This window comes from Sciurus carolinensis, chromosome 7 (genome assembly GCF_902686445.1).
Source record: "Sciurus carolinensis chromosome 7, mSciCar1.2, whole genome shotgun sequence".
NCBI lineage: Eukaryota > Metazoa > Chordata > Mammalia > Rodentia > Sciuridae > Sciurus > Sciurus carolinensis.
The window spans coordinates 52,094,452-52,118,299 of NC_062219.1; the positions used below are offsets into that span (position 1 = coordinate 52,094,452).

General features: G+C 41.6%; 1 protein-coding gene across 4 annotated transcripts in view; it reads left to right on the top strand.

The window, feature by feature from the left end:
- Positions 1-23,165, top strand: part of Traf3ip2 (TRAF3 interacting protein 2) — a 40,582-nt gene extending 17,417 nt beyond the window's left edge. Inside the window, exons 3-9 of one of the 4 annotated variants that reach the window (XM_047557442.1) lie at positions 4,261-4,453; positions 8,573-8,751; positions 10,955-11,043; positions 15,385-15,453; positions 16,546-16,662; positions 20,134-20,208; positions 22,602-23,165. In XM_047557442.1, the coding sequence (XP_047413398.1) occupies positions 4,261-4,453; positions 8,573-8,751; positions 10,955-11,043; positions 15,385-15,453; positions 16,546-16,662; positions 20,134-20,208; positions 22,602-22,748 (869 nt within the window). In that variant the 3' untranslated portion in view covers positions 22,749-23,165. Of the gene's footprint in view, positions 1-4,260; positions 4,454-8,572; positions 8,752-10,954; positions 11,044-15,384; positions 15,454-15,617; positions 15,869-16,013; positions 16,231-16,290; positions 16,442-16,545; positions 16,663-20,133; positions 20,209-22,601 lie in introns of those variants that run through there. The other 3 variants (XM_047557445.1, XM_047557444.1, XM_047557443.1) reach the window with 3 other exon arrangements.
- The last annotated feature ends 683 nt before the right edge of the window (positions 23,166-23,848 follow it).

The window sequence follows — 23,848 nt, forward strand, 5'->3', positions numbered from 1 at the left end:
TTGAGCTGCTCAAGGGAACTGTATCCTATTTATCTCAGTTCACCAAGTGCCCAGTCGTAGAAATTCTATAAATATTTGTTGAATGAATAAAAAATCTGTTTTTTGCTTCCTGGGGAAAAGGGTGACCCTCCTAATCAAGAGTAGTCTTTGTGATGTCAAGTCGTGCAAAGCCCATCTTTAATTGTCTGGGAGGGAAGGAAAGGAGGAAGGAAAATGGAACCTGGAAACAGAACCTGTTCATTCATTTGTCAATTTATTCAACAAATATTTGCCAGATCATGTAGTAGGCACTGCATATACAGTGGTGAATACAACACACCTGGTCTTTTTCTTTGTGGAGTTCACAGTCTACCAGGGAGACAAAATAAGTAGAAATCAGCACCCAAAAAATGACAGATAATGTATACTATAAAGGAAATAACCAGGTGTTGGAACAGATGTTGATAGGCTGGCCAGAGAATGTCTCTTTGAAGAGACAACTGAGCTGAAACCTCAAGGCTGAGAAGGTTGAGGAAGTAAGGAGCTTGATGTTAAAGTACCAAAAGCAAGGCAGCGGGGCTGGAGGAGGGGCAGCGGGAGAGAATGATGTGCTAGAGGACGAAGGATGCGAGGGTCATGGTGAGGAATTCAGATTCTTTTCTGAATATTCTTCCTAGAACAGTATTTGGCACACAGCAAGGGATAATAAATGTTAGCCATTGTTGTATATAGTAGCCAACTAAACTAGCAAGCTGTGCTCATGATAACAGAATAGAATGATTAAAATTTCAGCAATGAAAAGGTATTCATTTACCTAACAAACACACTTCTTATTTAGCAACTTTTCCATACAGCTAGCCAGATTTCCAGAAAAAACAGTCAAGTTCCACTTATAAAAGGGAAGCTTATATTTGGTTGACCCTCTGATATTAAATATTTCTTTGTTTTAAACAATAGAAGGACAGCACAGAGGATTATATGTCAGTACCCCAACTTTAAAAATCAATGAGGTGGATCATTTTCATCTGCTCACATAACTTTTTACCACAGGTGGCCATTTCAGAAATGAAAGTTACAGCTAATCAAACACTTAGCCCACATGCCTTAGTGATTTTAATGATACGATTTGTTGCTATGAGACAAAAACATGTTGTGCGGGAAATAATCTGTTAGAAATCATATGACCTTGATTCAAAGCCTTTTGATTAACAGCACTAACATCCGCTTTCTGGAAAAGAAACAAACCCTATGATTAGAGCTTGGTAGTTCTTTTAAAGCAAATAAAATGTTATTAGCCACTCATTAATGGATATGGGAAGCAAAAATGGCCCCAAATATTAAAATCTTCAGTTGAGTTACTTTCAGCCCCTCCCTTGAAAAGCTTTCAAGGCTACTGGTAGTTTCTCCTCTTTGACCTTGTCTTTCTTCTTCCTACTTCTGAAAGGAGACACTCACTTACAAAAAAAAAAAAAAAAAAAGCAGACTAGAAGTAGATGGTCTAGCAGACCTGAGACCTAGCAAGCAGGCTGTGGAGTCCAAAATGACTTCTTTTCCGGGAGATAAGTCAGCTTCATTTGCTCATTGAGCATTGCCCATGAAGTGCTTCTGTGTGTGGTGACATGGTGGTAAAGAGACATGGTCCCTGCTGTCACAGAGCCTGCATTCTAGTGAGGAAGGCAGGCAAGTAGCTGACAAGAAAGTCATGCTCACAAAAACCCAGAAGAGTGATGAGGAAAATAAATTGGGGTTGGGAGAAGGTAATTAGGTGAAGTAGTGGGCTCTTTGAACAGGTCACATCTGGAGGAACCCTGAATGACAAGAAGTTCATGACGATCTAGGGCAAAAACATTCTGGCAGAGAAGATAGCAACTCAGGTTCCAGAGGTGGGGACCAGCTTGCCGTGTTCAAGATAAAGCTGGGGCTGGTGAGCTGGTGAGAGCATAGGAGAGATAAGATCAAGAAGGGCATAGACCTGATCATACAGGGTGGATCTTCATCGAAATAATCTCTAGAGGGTTGTATCAATAGCTGGGTTTCTAATGGCCCAATTATGTAAGACTAATCTTAAAGAGGTTTGGCCCCTGTCTGGTGACCTGATGGCAGTGGCACTTTTTGTTCTTTTCTAGCTGGAGCAGTAGTAGTGACCTGCCCTGTTGCCCTGACACTCCAACTGGCTTCTAGACTCCCTGGAATGTATCTGGTCTGCCCTAAGAAGGCTGTAAAAGCAGCAGGTGCTGTGGCTCACACCTGTAGTCCCAGTGACTCGGGAAGCTGAGGCAGGAAGATCGCAAGTTCAAGGCCAGTTTTAGCAACTTAGTGTGACCTTCAGCATCTTAATGGACCCTGTCTCAAAATAAAAATAAAAAGGGCTGGGGATGTTGCCCAGTGGTTAAGCACCCTTGGGTTCAATTCCTGGTACAAAAAAAAGGGAGTAAAAGCCAAGCCTGTGTGGTGTATCCTGTCCTGGACCACAGAGGTCTCACTTGCTATTTGTGGAGCTGCCCTCCAACCCTCCAAGTCCTAGTCTCCTTCATCATCTGGTTGCTGGGGCAGGCCCAGGCAGATCTCTTTCTCCTTCTTCCCTTCCTTGAACCCTCCCACTTGTCATGACCAGGCCTAAGTTAAAGTAGGGCAAGGGCCATGCACTGGGGCCAGGAGATGAACTAGGTTGGGGAGCATGCTCACTTTTGCCGGAGGAATCATGACAGAAAGGACCCAGCTGATGTCAGAGTTCAAGCAGACAATAGACTGACTTCAGGGATTTGACTAGGCATGAGAGACTGGCTTGGGCACATTGCCAGGATCACCCAACCAAGTTTCCTGAGTCCAGAGACCTAGAGGCGGCCACACTAGTGGACACATACACTGTCTTCTGTTCTGTACTCACGTTCATCACTTCCCTGTTCATTCCCTTGAAAACATCATGGCTACTGACTGCCTACCAAACTAAGAATAAAATCCCTAGCCTCATTCTCACCTCTTGATTTTGGTTCCAACCTACCCTACCTGCTGTTTTTTTGCTTGACACTTGCAAGATACTTCCTTGACAGTTTTATTTCACCGTGCATCCCTGCATGTAGCCTACTTACATGGCAGACAAACATGAATGTTCCTTTTATAACCAGAAAAAGAATTAAGAGGGGTTGGGGTTGTGGCTTAATGGTACAGTGCTCACCTAGCAATGTTTGAAGCACTGGATTTGATCCTCATAAAAAATAAACAAAGTTATGAAAATAATTAAAACCAAAAAAAAAATTTTTTTTTAAAGGTCCTTCGTGTCCCAACTAGTTATGCCCCCCGCATCATCCTATTTCTAACCTGGGCAGAGATGGCAGTGCTTGGGCCACCAGGAGGTGCTCGTGATTTATCCTGTGGGCCACCCACTTGGCTCTCTCCAGGTCCCCTTGAGTCTCCCAGATTTCCCAAAGCCTTAGACTCTCTGGGCCTGGGCATTTCCCTCATGGGCCACCTCACTCACCCAGAGTGGGTTCCTACATCTCTCTATCTGCATCCTTCAGTTATCTCCTCTGGTCAGCTGAACTTCCCTTCTTCCCTTGGGACCCTGCTACTTCTGGGCTTGGCTAGAACCAACTTTCACCAGGTTACACATTCACATAAGTCCCTGCCAGCCCTGGCTTTGCTCCGATCCCTGTCCTCATTGAATTGCCCTGGCCCTACGTGCACATAGGCAAGAGAGACTATGGAAGCTAGAAGGTGTTGCCCACTGGTTGGCTAAATGTCCCATTAGTCAAGTTTTCATTCATTTACTTCTTCAAAAGATGGAGTGGGAGTGTGTGTGTGTATGCACGCACACAAGCATGCATGCACACACTTGTGAAGAGGAAAGAAGAGAATAGCAATTCTATATCTATCATTAGGATGATTTCTCTTAGTCTGGGGTTCTGGACACTTGGGGAATTATGGAAGGCATGATGGTATGGCAGAAGTTTTTCATGGTTGTTTTATCTTAAGTATCTTATTAAAATAGGAGTCCATATAGATTTTTTTTTTTTTTTTTTTTTTTAAGTTCTTCGAGTTTTCCAATTAGGAGACTAAACTTGTAATTTTCACAGACTTTTTTATTTAAGAAAAAAAAGTGAATCAGTTTTGAGAGAACTATCAAGTAGTAGTATAGAAATAGGGAAAATATCACGGAGTTGGTAACTGATACCCAGACCCCTCAGTTGGTATGGAAACAAAATTTTTCTGAGCTTACCTCTCCTATTTGACAAAGCAGCTGAAGTCCATCATTCCTGTTCTCCTTGTTGTCTTCACCTTCAGATGGCCACAACTACCCTCGAGCGGCCTACAAACAAGTGGTCCAGCCAGCTCTGCCTAGGCAGCCCCTACATGGGACAACTGTGAGAGGTTTGCAACCCGTGCAGAAGGTCATCCCGAATTATCCCAGCCCCTGGCACCAAGAAGAGAGGCCTGCACAAAGAGACTGCTCCTTTCCAGAGCTTCCAAGGTGTCAGTAAGTATGACAGGGCCAACCGTCATGTTTCTAACATGAGAAAGCATTATGCCAGTGCAACAAAGGTGTTTCAAAATTCTCTGTAGGTTTACTACCCAGGTTAGTGAGTGTCACATGGTAGAACCAACTGATGTGAAACTTTTCAGGTCAGAAGAAAACGGAAGCTAGTTGACAAGTATCTCTTTACCAGATATATAAAAACCACTAGTGGGGCTGGGAATGTAGCTCAGTAGGTAGAGTGCTTGCCTTGCAAGCATAAGGCCCTGGTTCAGTCCTCAGCACCGCAAAAAAAAAAAAAAAACACTAGTGAATAATCAAAACTCCTTTTAAGGGAAAGTTCTTAAGATATTCTCTAAGTTACACCTCCTTCATTTACTTTCAGATTACCTGAGCTTTTAGTTATAAAATAGTTTTTTATTTTCATTATCATCAACTTCCACTTCTAGAAAATTCTTCTTTATATTCCTACTTAATGTTCCTATTTAATCTTTTTTTTTTTTAATTTTTTAGTTGTCAGTGGACCTTTATTTTATTTATATGTGGTGCTGAGAATCGAACCCAGTGCCTCACATGTGCTAGGCAAGCACTCTACCACTGAGCTAAAACCCCAGCTCTGTTCCTGTTTAATCTTATTTCTTATTTTAAATTTTTAAAATTCAGTTAATTCCCATTAGAAACTTAAAATAACCTATCATTTTCTTTTGTAATAAAAACATTCATACATATTGAATAGCATATTGGCCCTTTCCTATGCTTCTTCGAGAAAAAGAATTCTGACTTTTTATGACTTCAGCTGTCTAACCCTTTGTATTAGTCTATTTTCCATTGGTATAACAAAATATCTAAAGCAGGATACTTTAAAAAGAAAAGATATTTATTTAGTTCATGTTTTAAAGGCTGAGAGTCTAAGTTTGGGGGGCTGCATCATCTATTTAACCTCTGGTAAGGACCCCCTTTGCTGTCTTACATCATAGCAAATTGGCATGATGGCAGAAGTATTGCTTTTTTTTTTTTTGAAACAGGAGTCTTGCTATGTTCCCCAGGGTATCCTTGAACTCTTGAACTTGTGATCTTCTGCCTTAGCCTTGAACTTGTGGTCTTTTGCCTCAGCCTCCCAAGTAGCTGGGATTATAGACATGTGGTACCACTACTCCCAACTTTTAGGCTTGCTCTTTTATAGCAACTGTTCTTAAGAATCAGCCAGGATCCTACGAGAACTACATCAATTCTTTACAAGGGCAGGATCCTCAATGACCTAATTACTTCCCACTAGACCCTCTCAAAATTTCCAAAATGCCTCCTAGCACCACACTGAAGACCAACCTCCTGAACACACTCATACTATATTCAAACCATAGCATTTTTCAGCCATTTTTCTCCATATTGCTTTTTTCACTCTCAAATTTTTCTTTTCTCTTAATTTATGGATTTAATTTATATAAGACTCATAAATGAAGCTTCCTAATTTATGATGAAATTGGAAAGAAAGATGAAATGTTTGCTCTTGCTCAAGTAAAACTTCCGCATGCCACTCTAAAACTATATTTGGTTTTTATAAAACAGAATGAGATATGGAGATCCTATTTATCAGAACTACAGAAATTGGTAAATTGCTCAAATTTTATTGAAAGGAAAATAGCCCACTTATTAACAATGGCAAAAAGGTTTATGCCTGTTTTTCCCTTCTCTGGAAATTTCATAAGCCCTCATATTTCCTTTCCAGACAGGCCCATCTTTTTTCTAAAACAAAAATACATGGAGTCTAAGTAATGGAATTAAGTAAAATGTGATGTGTGTGTGTGTGTGTGTGTGTGTGTGTGTGTGTGTGTGTGAGAGAGAGAGAGAGAGAGAGAGAGAGAGAGACAGACTAGGGATTGAACCCAGGGTTGTGTAACCACTCCCAGCCTCTCTTTATTTTTATTTTGACACAAGGTCTTGTTAAGTCATGAGCCTGGCTTTGAACTTTTGATCCTCCTACCCAGCCTCCCGAGCTTCTGGGATGTGCCACTGTGCCTGGTTAAAAAGAGATTTTTATAGCAGGATAATCACTCCAATATAAGAAAACAAACAAAATTTAAGCATTTTTTATGAAATAAGTTTGGTCTTGAGTAGGGGGAGGAAATTATAATTTTTAAAATAAACTTTTCTTTTGAAATAATTGTAGATTTATAGAACAGTTGCAATGATAATGCAGAGTAATTGGTTTTATAGCATCAATTTAACCCTGCTGTGGTCTCCTTGCTTTATTTTATCATTTTAGGATAATGAAAAATGAGTTCAGGTAAGGAGCTAATTCTCCTCTTACTGATAACTTCAAAGAGAATCTTAATAGAGAAAGTTTATTCAATCATTAATCTCCATGATGCTGTTTTTACATGACAGTTTTTGAATAGTATCAAGGCCTTAATACTTCTTTATCAAGTGAGCAATCACCTTTCATAACAACTAAACAACTTATGGTACAAAAAGATTTAATGCAAAAGAGTGAGAAACTGAATCTCCATTAGATGAAAGCATATTTTATAGAAATTATTTTCTCTATATTAATAAAATTGTAAAAATAACCTCCTTAAACATTCATATTTTAGAAATATAGTGTAAGTTGAGATGCTGTATGATTTTATTTTAAATCCTATTATGTTAGACTTTAAGAATGTTTTATGATGCTTAGATAAAAATATAAAAGAATAAGTAATAATCTACAGAAAGCATATGGATTTGTAATCAAAACATTTTAAAAAATTTATAATGTAAGCTAAGTGCAGAGGCACACACTATAATCTCAGCTATACAGGAGGCTGAGGCAGGAGAATTTTAAGTTTGATGTAGCTCGGTGGTAGAGCACCATGGATTCAATCCCCAGTACCACTAAAAATTACACACAAAAATACATGCTTACACACACACACACAATGAAACAATTTCAAACATATAGCAAATAACAAACATTTTTGTTCCCACTACCCAGATATTTAAAAAAATGTTAACATATGCCTTATTTGCAGAGTTTTTTTTAAAGATATAAAATGTTAGAGGTACGGTTTTAAGTCTCCCTACCAGTTAGGACTCAGTTGCAGAAAACAAGAACAATTCTAGCTATTTTAGGCAGAAGGGATTTAATATAGGGAATTGAGTGCTTACAGAATTGTTGAAAGTTGGAGGAGGAAGCTTTAGACTGGGCTTCAAAACATGATCACAGGGCAACCCCACATAGTAGGACCACTACAGAGGCTGCCTCCTCTGACACCCAGGAAGGTGGAGAATCCAAAAGCCAGCACTACTGCAAACACTGCAGCTGTTGGATCCATTCTGTGTCTGTGAGATCTGCAACCATACTCTGCTCTTGACATTCAGGAAGTTGGTCATGCAACACTGGGATGTTTCTGAGAAAAACTCAGCATCTTACAACTGTGCCACGGAAGTAGCAGAAGCATGATCTCCATGTCCTTCTGTCTTCCAAATCGTACACCAGTACATCTGATTGTTCATTCCAGCAGAATGCTCATGGGAATTCTGCAAACCAAATAGTAATAAAGATACCGTATCACAATGTGGTAGATATTTCTTTAAAGGTTCTTTGGAATCAAATTTTCATTCATATATTAACAACTTAAATACTTTAAAACCTACATGACCTTTTTATACCTTTTGATTTGTGATTAAATGTTATCTATCATGAGCTAAAAGTCATGTCTTTTTAATCTGAATGCCTATAACATCAGCCTTCTATGTCACCATCATACGACTTTGTTCTGTTAATGACCTTGTCTGCCCTCTGCATGAGACTTATTTTTCTAATTAGACAGTCCTTGAATAGAGAAATCAAATCCTGCTTCCCTCTTTCGACCCCTAGCACAGGTCCTTACATATGGCAGCCAGCTGAATTGCTTATTGACAGAAACTCCATGGAGTTCTTCCTTCTGTTCTTAGATAAGAAGTGTTTGCAGAGGAAGAAATAAAGTTCATTCGTACCTTCCCACAGTTCTTATAGGCCTTCTGTGTCCCAAGATTTGCTTTTGTTAAAAAAACAAAAGCCATACAAATGAACAAAAAACAACGAGAGAGAGAGAGAGAGAGAGAGAGAGAGAGAGAGAATTTACTGAAAACATTCTTCTCCAGGGACCAGCTGTATCACCAGACACCTAATGGAGCTGGAGCTCCTCAGGAGTCCTTGGAACACCCTGCAGAGCTGAGACCACAGGGTCCCCAGGCTCCACCCCCAGTTGCTGTGCCCAGACCCCCTAGTAACCCTCTGGCCAAAGGAACTCTGAAAACAAGCAACTTGCCAGAAGAATTGCGTAAGTCATTTGCAATGTGGTTTTCTCCTTCTTCTTGTCAGGCCTTGCATTTCAAAACTACTTCTTTTATTTGTTTATTTTTTGTTGATTCATTATATATATATATTTATATATTTATATATATACATATATGTATTATATATTCACACATATATTTCAACTTGTTATTATTACAAATATCAATATGACAAATTAGTTGAGAGTACTTCTTGATCCTTCATCCATGATCTCCAATATTTCTCATATACACAGTGAAATAAAATTTACGTTTTTGCTTACAAACTAACCAGAATTTTGTATGAATGTGTTAAGCAATTCTGACACTATTAGTAGTGCACACAATGTGCTTACCATTAGATTTTCTTTAACACATACTCCAGCAACAAACAACACAACACTTTTTTCTTTTCCTAAACGATGCTCTTGAGTGGACTTGTCCCTGGGTAAATTGATTGAATGTCCATGTGGCATTGGACAGAAACCTAGTGCCTCACCATAAATTAGCAGCAGCCATCAAGAACGAGGTCATTTCCTGGAGGAATGAGCAATCTCATTTGGAAAAAAAAAAAAAAAGTCTCACATTCTCCGCTCTGCTTTACAACCAAATGCAAACTAAGCCTTTTATTTAAAGAAACATTTGACTAAGTGTCAGGTGATGATTCTTTTTCCATGTTTTGCTGCCAGAACCAGAAATGTTGAAATATCACCAAAATGTTCTCAGAATAAGGTCAGTCAGGATAGTTAGTTCCAGAAATCTTAAGAAAATAACCACTACTTGTGAAATTATTACCCGTAGTGCTTGCTAGAGAAGCTCAGTTTCTTCTAATAAGCTCTTTCCAAATCTGGGAAACTGAACCAAACTTGAAATGAAGCTCTTTGCATGGCTTTGCTTATTCCTTTGGTGGGAATCTGTGCTCTTCCCATCATTTACAACTCCGAAAGTTTTCTATGACAAGGATCCACCATTGTCTTCACTCAAAAAAGTTTCTTTCTGAACACCTTAAGATCTTACACATTTTAATTTTGAGCATTTCTGAGCAACAGATGCTGCCCTGCATGGCATATAGACCCAATATCAGTTTATAGATCATATTCATCTTATTATAATTTATGAAGGGAGTCCTAAAATTATTTTTATAGGGTGAATAGAAAGTGTTGAGAAAAACGAATTGAGTGCCATCAATATACCTGCCTGCTTCAATGAGTCGATATGATCGTTATACACACTTCCATTTGAGAGGGTGTTTCAAAAAACAGGAGCCTGAGTATAGATGAACACATGCAGATTCATTTTCTCTTCAGATCCCCTTTCTTCTACCCTTGGCCCCAGGGGATTCTTGAGATTCAACTGGTCTATTCCAGACTAAAACCCAACAGAGATTATTCTTTTCTCACATTAAAATGCCAGCCAGATAATTTCCCCAAGACTTTAGCCTGAGAAAACATTGGTTCTCATCTTGGCGGGGGAAAGCTTGTCCTAACAGTATTGTCTGCTGCTCTAATCTGGCTAGGGCTGAGAGAGGGAGTCTGTAATGCTGGACTGCCTGGAGCAGTGTCTCTCCTTCAAGCTGCTACAGTTTTACTAACATTTCAGAGTCATGCATTAGTCTACTCCAATTTCCTGGCCTTTTTCCAAAAGTGAGTAGGTGGGGGAAAGAAGGGGGTGAGGGACTGCTTTCTCACTCTCCCCTGACTTGCTCTTGTCAGGCAAGAGTTCAGAGCATCAGAGAGCATCATGAGATCAAAAGAAGATACTGTGGGTGGCCCCTTAGCAGCCGCAGCTTCTTGGCCTGCTGTGAGAGTATTTTCCTTAGGCACAGTGCCAAGTATCTCTAAGAAAACAGGCAGGGATTTGAACTTAAGGACCTGTAGGTTCTGAGTGGTGAACCTTTTGGTAATGTCTCCTGTGGTTTTTCAGAAGTCCTTGGAAGCTAGTCTGAGTCTGCTCTTGGTCTCCTCTGTCCCTTTGATTTCCATTCACCCTGGGCTCTCTGGGGTCCCTGGGACAGGCCCTAGCCCTTGTGCTTGGGGAAGCAAGCCCTGAGACACAATCCACTGCAAGCTTAAGACCTTAGGCCACCCTCACTCTGAGGTTTCCCTTATTATTCCAGAAGGACAAAAGTTGTTGCTTATAACTTACAAGTGTAGTATAGAATAGTATAATCTGACAACTTTCTAATTAATGTGATTTTTTTTCTCTTAGGGAAAGTCTTTATCACTTATTCTATGGACACAGCCATGGAGGTGGTGAAATTTGTGAATTTTTTGTTGGTAAATGGCTTCCAAACTGCAGTAAGTATTTTATCCAAAAAGAAAAGTGAACAGCAGAAATGAGAACAATGATTAGAAAAAACATTAGAAGAAAAAGTATAACTAGCCATTAATATTTAAAAAGATATTTTTTATTTATGTGATTTTGAATTAAATACTTATTTTGAATTAAATACTTAGATAATTGATTTCTAGATTTTAAACTATGCAATGTGTTCAGCATTTTTTCCATGTATGTTTTTGGAATGATCCTGAGTACCTCCAAACAGTAAGAATTGTGCTAATAATGCCCACCATATACATAGCAGGTCCCTGGCTTGGAGGAAAGGCAGACTCTTGCTGCACTTTGTACCTTTGCCCCTTTTGACCAATCATGTCCACTTTGGTTATGCTTCCTGTGAAGCAGGAAGCCACAGGCTTCACCACAGTCACCTGCTTATTTAACAAGGTCCTTTTGTTCTGCACTGGGCCATGAGGTTTGAAGTAGAAACCTGGTAACTTGGGTCTCCCACAGCCCACAGCTGCCCCTTCACACACTGGCATGCAGTGAAGCTCCTGGACAGGGATTTCATGACTGGGTTTTTGGCTGGCCTTGCCTGGGTCCAGGACAGGCAGACCTAATCCAGACCTGTAGGTCCACTGTGATTTTGGCCCAAGGACTTTCAAGCTTATACTCCTCCTATCCCTCTACCATCACCTGAAGCAGCAGGTTTTTCTTCAGGATAAATAAAATACCATAGGACAGTACTTGGGGAACTGGCTTTCCTCAATCCCTGAAATCACTTCTTTTCTTCCCCAAGGCCTCTTTTAGATATTTCAGTGACAATGAATTCTAGAGAGTGATGAAAAATTAGGGGGCTGGGGAGATAGCTCAGTCGGTAGAGTGCTTGCCTTGTAAGCACAAGGCCCTGAGTTCGATCCCCAGCACCCAAAAAAAAAAAAAAAAAAAAGAAAAAAAAAAAAGAAAAATTAGTGGTGGGTGAGTAGGAATGTTGGAGGATACAGAGGAATATTTAGAAATAAAAGCATAAGGAGATTACTTAGCATGGCTTAACAGTTTTTATTGGAAGTTTTCTGTATTCTATAAACATTTTTTAATCAGGAGTGTCTAAAATTAAAAAAAATACCTACAATTTATACAATACAACTTCATGACTATGCAGAGACCAACACTTTACTTTCTCATTTTTAGAGTAAGAAAGAGCTGTGGCCACCATGACATAAAATCAAATTATGAGACATAAGATCAAACATTTCAGAAGAAATTTTACTTTTTCAAAATTTTTAATTTTACATATATATATTTTTTAGTTGTAGGTGGACACAATACCTTCATTTATTTTTATTTTTATTTTTTTATGTGGTGCTGAGGATGGAACCCAGGGCCTCACATGTGCAAGGCAAGCACACTACCACTGAGCCACAACCCAGCTCAGATATTTTACTTTTAATCATTTCCAAATATACACATACTAATTGCCCCTGGATACAAGCTCAGACTTTTTTGACCTTAACAATCAGGGCTATTTAGGCAAAATTTAAAATAATCTTGACTCTCATCATATGAAATCTTGTGGTAGAATCACAGAGCCCTGACCTGGACAGTTATGTTACTATTGATACATTAAGATTGCCTTAGTGGGATGAAACACTTAATGGGTAATTTCAGGAGAGTTCAATAAAGAGAGTTCAATAAATCTACCCAAAGCTCTGGGTAGGTTTTAGGGACTCCACAGGGAATAGTACAATATCTTGGCACTAGCAAAAGCAGGGAGTAGTTACTGCCCTGTCTAAAGAGGCAAGGAAGCAATGGTGACTGGAACCTGAAGGGGGTGCTATATGAGTTTGCTAGGGATGCCATAAGGTACCGCAGATAGGATTGCTTACATGACAGAAATGTATTCTCTCACGTTCTAGAGGTTGCCAAGTCCAAGTTAAAAGTCACAGCAAGGTTGGTTTCACCCCGAGGCCTCTCTCCTTGTCTTGTAGATGGCCATCCCCTCTCTCTGTCTTCATGTGGTCTCTCCTCTGTATGCACACATCTGTGTCCTAATATCCTCTTCTTGCATGGACACCAGTCCTGTTGGGATAGGGTATGCCCCTATGATCTCATATCACCTTAGTTTTTTCCCCAAAGGCTCTGACTCCAAATGTAGTCATTTTCTGAGGGACTGGGGGTTTAAAATGTCAATATGAATTTAGGGGAATACCACTCAGTCTGTAACAATGGCTGTATGGATTTTGTTGATAGAAATCTGGATAGGCAAATGGAAGCTGTCTACCACATTGTATCTACCTCCATAGCAAGTGCTGGGATAATAATAATCACTATTTATTGAGTGGTTATTTCATAACTGGCATTATGATATGCCTTTTCCATGTTGTCATTTTAATCCTCACAACCATAGGAAGTAGATTGATTAGCCACATATTGAAAATGAAGATAATGAGACTTGAAAGTTTTGGTAAGGGGGCTGGGGATATAGTTCAGTTGGTAGAGTGCTTGGATTCAAATCCCAAGCACCGCAAAAAAAAAAAAAAAAAAAAAAAAAAAAAAAAAGTTTTGGTAACATTTCCAAAGTCATGAAATGAGGAAGTGGCAGAGGAAGAGTAGAACCCACACTGCCCATCTCTTCTCAGCCCTGACATTGTATTGCTTCTCTCTCACACAATGGAACTGAATTACCGATAGAGAGCTACAAAAGCTTTCTACAGATTACCTAATGTTGTCATTGACTGGCACACATTTTAAAACAGCCTCTTCCAATCCTAAAGGATAGCCATTCCATCAGAAAAGCAACTTTTATTATGTACCCTATGTATTTGAGAAGTCACTGAGCACATGGCATGATCTATCTCTCTTTTTGTTTTGTTTTACTGGGAATTGAACTGGGGATATTCTATCACTGAGCTATGCCACCAACTGTGTTTATTTTTTATTGTGACAGGGTCTTACCAAGTTGTTGAGGCTGGCCTCGAATATAAGATTCTCCCACCTCAGCCTCTCAAATTGCTGGGATTATAGGCACGGGCCACTGTGCCTGGCTATATGATCTCTTTGCATAGAAAGACTTTATAAATGAGAGAGTCAGTGAATGAAAGAATACTATTAGTTTCTTAATTGTTCAGTACTGTTATTGGTTACAATGGAGGAGAATTATATGAAGTGAGGAGGAGGAGGTCAGCATGTGAGAAGGATTCACAGAACAGGATAACATGTGTTGTGCTTAAGATGCAGGGGCCACCAACATGGGAGTAAAGTAATGAAGCATGTAGGGAAAGGAGACATAAGAATGGATCATAGATGGCACAGGAAGCTTGATAAGTGGCTGGGACTTGACTTGATTGGTCCTAAATGGCAGAGTGACATTTAGGACAATTAATCTGGGAGCAATATGGCTGAATCAAATAAACCCTCCCCAAGGACTCTTCCCCTCAGTCCCCATTCCGGTATATAATCCTCCTTCCAATCAGGAGCACCTTGTACACACACACACACACACACACACACACACACACACATGCACACACACCTTGCTACAGTACAATTCTAGAAAAGCCTTCTTATTTGTCTTCTATAAAATAGAAAATAACCGATTTTGTTTTTCTCCTCTTTGGATACCCCTTCAAAGACATGAAGGCCAATACTAAATATCAGTCTTGTCAAGGCCTAAGAAGGCCTAAGAGTTCTATTTCTTGACTTGCATCATAAACCTTTCCCTATCTCAGTAATTTAGTTCCTTGGATCTGCTCCAAGTTTCATACAGTAATTTTGAAACATATAGGTTGAAACTGGATATAATACTATAATAATGAGCTGACTAATGCAAGTGAAGTAGCACAGTTGTGTCTCTCAGTACTTGCACGCTACATATTCATTAAAATGTTCCAGAATTGCTTGTCTTTATATACACACACACACACACATATATATTATGTATTGTTGGCTTACATCCAATTTAGTGGTATACTGTGTCCCTCAAGTTCGTAAAAACATAATTAGGGCTGGGGATGTAGCTCAGTGGTAGAGTGCTTGCATAGTATGTGTGAGGCCTGAGTTCCATCCCCAGCACCATAAAAATAATAAATAAATTAAAATTTTAAAAATACTACCTATTATGTAGCCACAGACACATGTCAGTGTGAACCACTGCATCCTAATTATGGATGTTAAATACTTAAATGCCTGTTCCTAAATTTTAGGAATTTATGTTTTGATTTTTGGACTTAGGTGATCCTCGTTGCTAAAAGCATTAGTAATTTTATGAGTTATAAATGTGTATAACATCTTGTGTTTTCTTGGACTCTGCATCCAGAGAAAATGTCTCATTAAGGGCCACCTCCCATATCTTTCTTTTGTAGATTGACATATTTGAGGATAGAATCCGAGGTATTGATATCATTAAATGGATGGAGCGCTACCTTCGGGATGTAAGTACATTCCAAAATTCTGAGAACTTTTGCTGGTAAGACAATTAGCTTGTGAAGCTTTTTTTTTTTTTACACGGAAGAAGCACTGGCATATGCACCCAAGTCTGGAGTTGAAAAAATCTGTACAAAGCCTCCATTGTTGGAAGTCGTGCACAGACTTGGAAAGGAAAGATGGGGTCACCCTCCTGGACATGTACAGGCAGGAAATAACGGTCAAACCAGACACAGGTGGTTGATAACAATCAGAGCAAACAATTTCTAGACCAGAAGAGGAAAGGAGGAAATGAAGGCAGGGAGTGGGGAGGGAGCAGCAGAATTGAATTGAATCTTAGGCGCCCCAAGTGTTCTGTAGCACTGGGCTGAAGAGGTTTTCCCGCAGCCTTGTAGGCTGTGCAGCACGCCACCCTGCCCCGAGGTGCCCACTAGCAGCCCCTTGATTCGTGATCTGTTTTCTGCTGACAGAATCTATACTGGCCACCGGGACACTTTGTGCTTTAACAAGATAGAAATTGATTGCTGCCAGCGTGTCCATGTCCATGGCTGCTTCTTTGGGCGGGTGCCGGTGGGGGCGGGAGTCTCAGCAGACTCGAGTTTTGCAGCTTTTCCTTTGTCTGCAGCCTGATATTTGCTGTGTGCTGAAGGGTCTGTTCCTACTGACGGTGCTAATGCAGACGGACGGACGCGGAAAGCAGGGCAGTGGAGAGAGCAGTAGCTGACAGCTCAGATCCAGCTTCAGGGAGGGAATGCTTTCCATCGTCTGGCGACAGAGCCTTTTTTGTAGGCTCACTCAGTGATTCAGGCTTTCATTAGCTCTTTATTAGAGATGGTTGTGGAAAATGGTTGGCAAAAGCACATCTGCCCAAGAGAGCTCTTCTCTGAGCCCTTTGCTGAGAAGCTGGGCAGGGAGGTAGTGGGGAGGAGTGGAGGAGACAAGAGTGTGCCTTTCACTTTCCACGGAGATGGAGCCTGGCCCTCCATCTGTGAGCAGGTCAGGGAACAGTACAGTCCTGCTGGCCAGCTTCCAGCCAGCCTTCACCAAATGGACCACACTTTCCACTTCCATAAACATACTTCTCTCCCTCTCATTAACAGAAGACAGTGATGATAATCGTAGCAATCAGTCCCAAATACAAACAGGATGTGGAAGGCGCTGAGTCGCAGCTGGACGAGGATGAGCATGGCTTACATACTAAGTACATTCATCGAATGGTAAGTGGTGAGGGGACCACAGGGCCTCGTCGCCCCTTAGGTATGGGCTCTCTCTTCAGGGAAGGTCAGTTCTTCACTTGGACCAACTGAAAGTGGCATGAATCCCAGGCCTCCCGGGTTAGGAGAGGGACTGGTGGTTGAGACTTCATCTACCTTTGAGACCCTGGTGAGTCACCATGCCTCTGATAGGACTCAGTGCTCCTATCAGTGACAAGGGGAGATCACTGTGATCTCTAAGAGCCAAGATTCTGGCAAGGGTGCTCTGCTGGCTTGGCTGTTTACCAAGAAATGAGAATTCCTTAGGAGGGTGGAGACAGGGCTGTGAGGAGAGAGGGCTCCTGCAGCTGTGTCATATTTGGTCCCCTGCCTTTTCAGAGAGGCAGGTGGCGTAGTGGAAAGGACACATGCTGTCGTATCAGAAAGGCTTTGTTCAAATTTGGCTTCCTAATGCACAGGCTGTGTGACCATGGCCCAACTACTTAAATCTTCCTGTGCCTCTGTGTTCCTATTCATAAAATGGATCACTAATACTGAACAGTGCTGTGAAGATGAAATGAAGTATCTGGCACATATTGTGAAGTATCATGTATCAGATACTCACAGGGAATTGTTCTTCGCTCACGATGGCTGAGGAATCATTCCATTGCCACACCTGCACCATGGGGGCCTGGTCAAATAAAAATCAGTGGGAGAAATTTAGAGGGAATTAGACTTACTCGGCATCTGAGAATATTCTGGGCAAATATATCACCCAGCTTTGGAACTAGCTGTTTTATGGCCGAGCAATTCTTTTGCTCTTGGTAATTTCAAAGGCGCTGTGGAGACTTTCTGCTTGGCTAGGAAGCCAGTCTAGACTTGTGACTTTCAAACTGTCCTGTGGAGTCCCTAATGGGTTCCCATATGTCCTGGGGGTGGGGATGGCTCTGAGCCTCCCATCGTCACCTCAGCCAGAACTGGTTTGTGTTTTTCAGCTTGCTTGTTTCCAAGGATTCTGAGATTTAAAAAGGCATGAAAAATCACTGGACTAGAACTTGTAAGCTCCATTTCAGCTGTAACACTGCACCGGGAGGCGGGTGAGGGGCACCTGAAATGGGCATAGAGAATCACTGACTAAGATGGGCAGATGGGGTGGGAAGCAGAAGTGGTCCAGATGGAATAAGTGAGCAGCATAATACAGGAAGCAGTCAGGCAGTCTCAGGACATAGTTTTGCCTCAAGGGAAGCAAAGGTAAATCCCAGTTCTGTCCTATGGGTCAGGAACATGGGAAGGGGGCAGAGTGGGTGCATTAGTGTGTTCCCTCTCTGGTTCTTCAGGTTTTATGTCTCCTCTCACCAAGTGTGGACTGCTCACAACCACCCTAAAGCAAGCCAAAGCAAGGGGATGAGGTTAAAAAGTAAGGCCAAGAGTCAGGAGATAAGTCTCCCTCCTCTCCCAGTCTCACTTAGTCTGTCTCACCTAGTCTGTCAGTGCCTGGGCAGGTCTCAAAAAGAGGTACATTTCTGGAAGTAAACTGACCTAAAGGGTCACAGCTGGTTCATGGTGCTGCCATCCTTGGCTGTCTGCAGCACACCTGCATGTTTCCAGAACACCTGATGTCTTGTCTGCTTTTCTAAGAACCTGCCAGTCCCAGGAGCTGACAGCTGGTATGTGGGGAGGGTTCCAGGTCCCTGCCAGTTCCTGAGGAGACCTGTCTAGCTCTGCTGGTATGTGACAGAGCCAGGCAGTGATACACAGCTCAACTTCAGAGCTTGGCTGACTATGCCAGCTGTAAGCACTATGTCTCCAAACTTGGTTTCTTGGGGATCAATGTCTTGGGTCCTTCCTCATCACAGAAAGAGATGAATAGCTCAGATGCAGAAGCACCTTCCTGCCCACCTGACTGACTTTCTGAACCCCTCCAGGCACCAAAAAACCTGGACAAAAAGAATTTGACCATGACAGAAGGAGTGAAAAGGCACCCATGAGTAGCTGCATGACAGAGATGCTACTTAGAGAAAGCCAACATCTGGAAAGTGAGGGAAAATAAAAATGTACTGCTGCTGGCTAGTCTCTCAGCAGACTGGTTAGCCTAGTGGACAAGCCAGACTTCACAGTTTGTGTCTGAGCGGTCAGAAATGAAACCTGCTTCTTTTAACTCCGTCCCTTCCTTTCATGTGTTTACTCTGCACTGGTGTGATTGGTACTGTTAGTTGCATAGTACTTGGGTCAATTTATAATATGCTTTTGGCATTATCTTCTGATTTTTGAAGGGAGGTGATCCTGAGAAAACATCTTGTGGCAGATTTATGTTTTGTAATGGTGTGTTTGTGAAAGAGAGAGAGAGAGAGAGAGAGACAGAGAGAGAGAGTTTAAGAGGGGTTTCTATGGTGATTTCAATAACCACTGTCACCACTGTCACTTTCTTCTTTTCTGTTTTTATTCCCATGCATGATGAAGACTTATCAGTTATAAAAATCAATTGGAAGATAAAATAGTTGGGAGCACATAATTCCTCATCTCCTTGTCATCAGATGACTGAAAGCTTATGCTGGTCATGGGATTTGGAAGCCTCTAACTCCCCTGATATTGAAAATTCTGATCTTGATAGAGTCTTGGCAGCTAAATCTTCTTGGGCCACCACAGTGTGAGAACAAATTGAACTGGTGTGGGAAGCTCAGGCCTGGCTGCCTGGGCTCTTCACAGTTGACCTCCCAACCATGTCACCTCCCTCTTTGCCAAGCACATCTCACACTGCAGCCACAATGGACTGCACATTAACATGCTTCCACACCCCCAAACCGCTGCTCATGCTCTGTCCTGGGCCGTGAATGTCCTTCTGCTTTCCCCTATGTCCCTACCTGATCACAATCTTTTCTTCCCATACTCAAATGACAACCCCATCCTTGTAATTGGCCTTTAAAATTCTTGATGTTGAGTGCTCGTTTCAGCAGCACATATACTAAAATTCTTGATGTTGAATGGACAGCCCCATTCTGGACTTGCACAGAAAACATTGATACTTTTCCAACTACCCTCTGGTTGGTGATTTACCCATCTGTCTTCTCACTAGACTGTTGGCTTTGGGAGGACAGGGATTATATCAGTGGTGTTCTGCTAAACTCACTTTCAAAAAAAAAGAAGTCTGGATTTGCAGTGCTTACTCATTTTCTTGGGATAAATACTCTCACCATGGACAATTTCAAACTAGTAAAATGAAATCACTGTACATAGAAGAGAAGCAAACAAGCCAGCTCTCGAGCATATCTTAGTCCTTAAATCCCAGAAAATATGACTTTTGATAGGCTTTCTTTCAATAAATGATTGATACACAAGTAGATGGCATAGTTTGTAATGGGGAGGGCTTAAGGTTAGAAGTATGTGGCACTCAAATAAGAAAACTGAAAAAACAAAATACCATGTGGGCCTGCATTGTTGTGGGTACAGTTCCTCCTCTTTTCCTGAAATTAAACCTTTCTATTTGTTTCATTTCAGATGCAGATTGAATTCATAAAACAAGGAAGCATGAATTTCAGATTCATCCCTGTGCTCTTCCCCAATGCCACAAAGGTAAACAAATGAAGAAACAAGAAGCCTTACAATTCAATCTTTGGTTTGTTTGCCACCTGGGATTTTAAGTGGAAAACCTTGTCAACTCTTTGTAGATCCTTAGAGAGAAGAGTGTTCCAGAAAGATCAACAAGTTGTACCACTCACTTCAGCAGCATGGATCAGGAAGGTTTTAAATTGTTATATGATAGGATCATGGCTGTCTTAATTGTTCAAACAGCCATGGAACACAAAGAGGTAGCTTGAGTTTAAATTAAAAAAAGGACATTCATCCGATACTTCTTATCTCTTGTACATAAGAGTCAAGATGTGACATTTTTGCTGCCTTCCTTTCACATAAGCATTTGGCTGCACATAGTTCAGTTCTCAAAGCTGTAGAGAATTAAATCTACAGTTACTTAAAAGTAACTTTGCTTTTGCCAACTTCATAAGGGGATGCCAACATGTTTGGAGAACAAAGGCAAAACCATGGGAGGGCATGTTCCAGGTCTGGCAAAGGGAAGGTCTTGGTGAAATAAACATCTGGAGAATCAGACCACAGTATCCTGAGCCCAAACCCAGCTCACTCTGGAGCATTCCTAGATGTGAGGACTGCATTGAGACCTCTGCCGTGGATGAGGGAGGATCCAGTTTATATGAATGGGACACATAGGGTTGTACAGTGCACAACCTATACCATAGGACTCCTTCTCATCCTCCCTGATCCTCCCTTGCCCAGAGCCTCATCGTTATCCTTACTGATAAGTGTCCTTCCTGCTCTCCTCATCTCCACTTTGACACTACACTAGCCATCCTCTGTTCTACCACCAAAGAGGAACACCCAAAAATGTACCTCCGATCTCTCTCCTGTTTAAAAATGTGGCATGCTTCCATAGAATGAAAGATCATACCTGTATGTTTCTTATGAACACGTCATATGTGGGGCCACTCAGAAGAGGACTGTGCCCTCTCTGCTCAGTTTTCTTTCTTAGTACCCTGTGTTCTATGCTTTGGACACCGGATCATTTCCTATGCCCTCACATAGGACACGTACTTTCATGTCCATGTTTTTGCCCTTTCTCTTCTTTCTGCATGTAATGCCCTTCCCTAACTTGTCTGCCTAGTGAATTCTTGCTTATCCTTGTATCATTCAATCCCTCTAGGTTCCCCTGAGACCTCTCCTCCCCATGTTGATGTTTCACTATCCCCTCTTTCTGGAGTCAGTGGTATGTCATGAAGGTTGTGGGTACTGGGAATAATTGTTAAGAATTATTGGAGTATGGTGATACAAAAAACAGACCAACTTCTACTTGGTTTTATTATTAATTTAAAATCCCCTTACTGTCTGAGCTAGGATAGATGGCTCCCACCACTGCCCCCTTGATATGCCACTGCCTGGAAAATAGTCTATGTAGTTTGTCTCCATAGAAGATTTTGAACTCCAAAGGGCAGTTATTGGCTCTTTTTCATTGTCTCTCTTCAAATTCAAAATGATGCCTGACGTATACCAGGTGCAGCTTCTAAGCACATCCTAGAATCCCCAGTGGAGTTCATCTCAAAGGCAGAGGCCCTACATGGCCCTGGCACAGCCGCCTCCACTCCCCAGATCTCCTCCCGGCTCACTCTGCTCCAGTCACACTGGACGCCCACCACAGGGCCTTCCCTGCTTTTCTAGTTGACTGAGCTTGGACAACCACAAAGCTCCATCCATCTTCTCTTTTAGGCCTTTGCTCATTTTCTCAGGGACACCTTTCCTAAGCATCTTATTTAAAACAGCAAACCTTTCACCCCTGCCTCAGCATGCCCTTTTCTCTTCTGTTTTATTTTACTCCACAGCACACATTACTGTTGAATGCACTGCCCATTTTACTTACCAATTTTCTACCTCTGCCCCTCAGAACATCCACTCTAAGACCGTCAGAAACTGAGCCCCCAGAACCCCAGGTTCACAGTTTCTTCCTTTGCCTGACAAGTGAAGTCTGATGGGCTCCTTCTACTACAGACCAGACCTGGGGCTGGAGTGAAAGGATGATGAATTAGATTAAGCCCACAGCCTTGGCATGCGTCTCCTGAAGTCACAGGGGAATTCACATCACTCTGTGTGACCTCTGTCCTACCCCTTTTATGTGAGGGTGGTGAAAAGCACGTTGAAATGCAAAGGGCAGGTAGCCTGGGAGACTGACAGAAAATGCTGTGCACATGTGGTTTCCATAATGAGATCTGCAGCTTGCACCCGAAGCCAAGAGCATTTCACATGCTAAGACCCTTCCAAAAGCAAAACAGAACAACTCCCAGGATAGTTTGGTAGGAAACGCCCATGAAGGGAAAGCCAGAGATGTTTGGGAACTGAGCCTGGGATCTGGAATCCAGGTTTTTCTCTAATGACCTTTGCTTTTGTCATTGTCTCTCCCATAGGAGCATGTGCCCACCTGGCTACAGAACACTCATGTTTACAGCTGGCCCAAGAATAAAAAAAACATCCTTCTGCGGCTGCTCAGAGAGGAAGAGTACGTGGCTCCTCCCCGGGGACCCCTGCCCACCCTTCAGGTGGTACCCTTGTGATACTGGCCATCCCCAGATCACTGGAGCCTTGCCATGCCTGGAGCCCTGTTCTGACAGCATCCTTGTGGCTGAGGCTGGTCAGTGGCAGTCACCGTGGCTATTTCTCATTTCCCTTCTGAGGCCCTCAGCACCCTCAAAACCGGTTCTGCAGAGAGTCTACTCCTGAGACTGGTTGTTCTCAATTCCTTGCAGTTTAAAAACCCACCAAAGGTGCCTATGTCTGATGTGTTCCTTCTGATTGATGTGTGAGTTTGGGTCCTCTCAGTACTTAGAGACTAATAATGTAAGTGATACTGCAACAAATGTAAATGACCACAAACACTCTCCTATTGCTTCAGGCTACTTTTGAGTTAGCCAGATGTTTGAGTGTCTTCACACCAAACTGATTTGTGTACAAATAATAAAGTGTTGGCTTTTTTGTAAGAGTGTGTTTCACTTATCTCAAAGGAGATAATTTATAATGATAGGGGCAGTCGCTTCCTGGGACATCAACAAAGTTGCTTAGATATAATATTAGCTAAATGTGACAGATTTCTCTGTATTAAAGGATAAAAGCCAGGTAAACACCCATTTTAAACACAATTATGGAAACTTTATTTTAAAAAAAATTTTTTTTAGTTGTCATTGGACCTTTATTTTATTTATTTATATGTGGTGCTGAGGATCAAACCCTGTGCCTCACACATGTCAGGCAAGTGCTCTACCACTGAGCTACAACCCCAACCCCAAAAGCTTTATTCTTATAGTAGAGATTTAAAATAAAACAACATTGTGTAGGAGACAACCATGATTCTAAACAGTGTTGTTGCACCGGGGTATAGCTCAGTGGTAGAGCACAAAGAACAAAAAAACAACCCAGAAAACAGTGTGATTATTATTCTTAGGGTCTGACAGTAAATGTCAAAATATTTGAGTATGTGTATAAAGTGACAGGGGATGCACAATGCAGGCCAGAGTTGTAGTTTAAGACACCTGTCTTCTAGTTTTAGTCCTAACATTGTCTTGAGCCTGTCACTATCTACCTGAGTGACCTTTAGCAAGTCTACTTTCACTTTTCTGAGACTCTGGGAACTCATATGTAAATGATATGAACAGAGGTC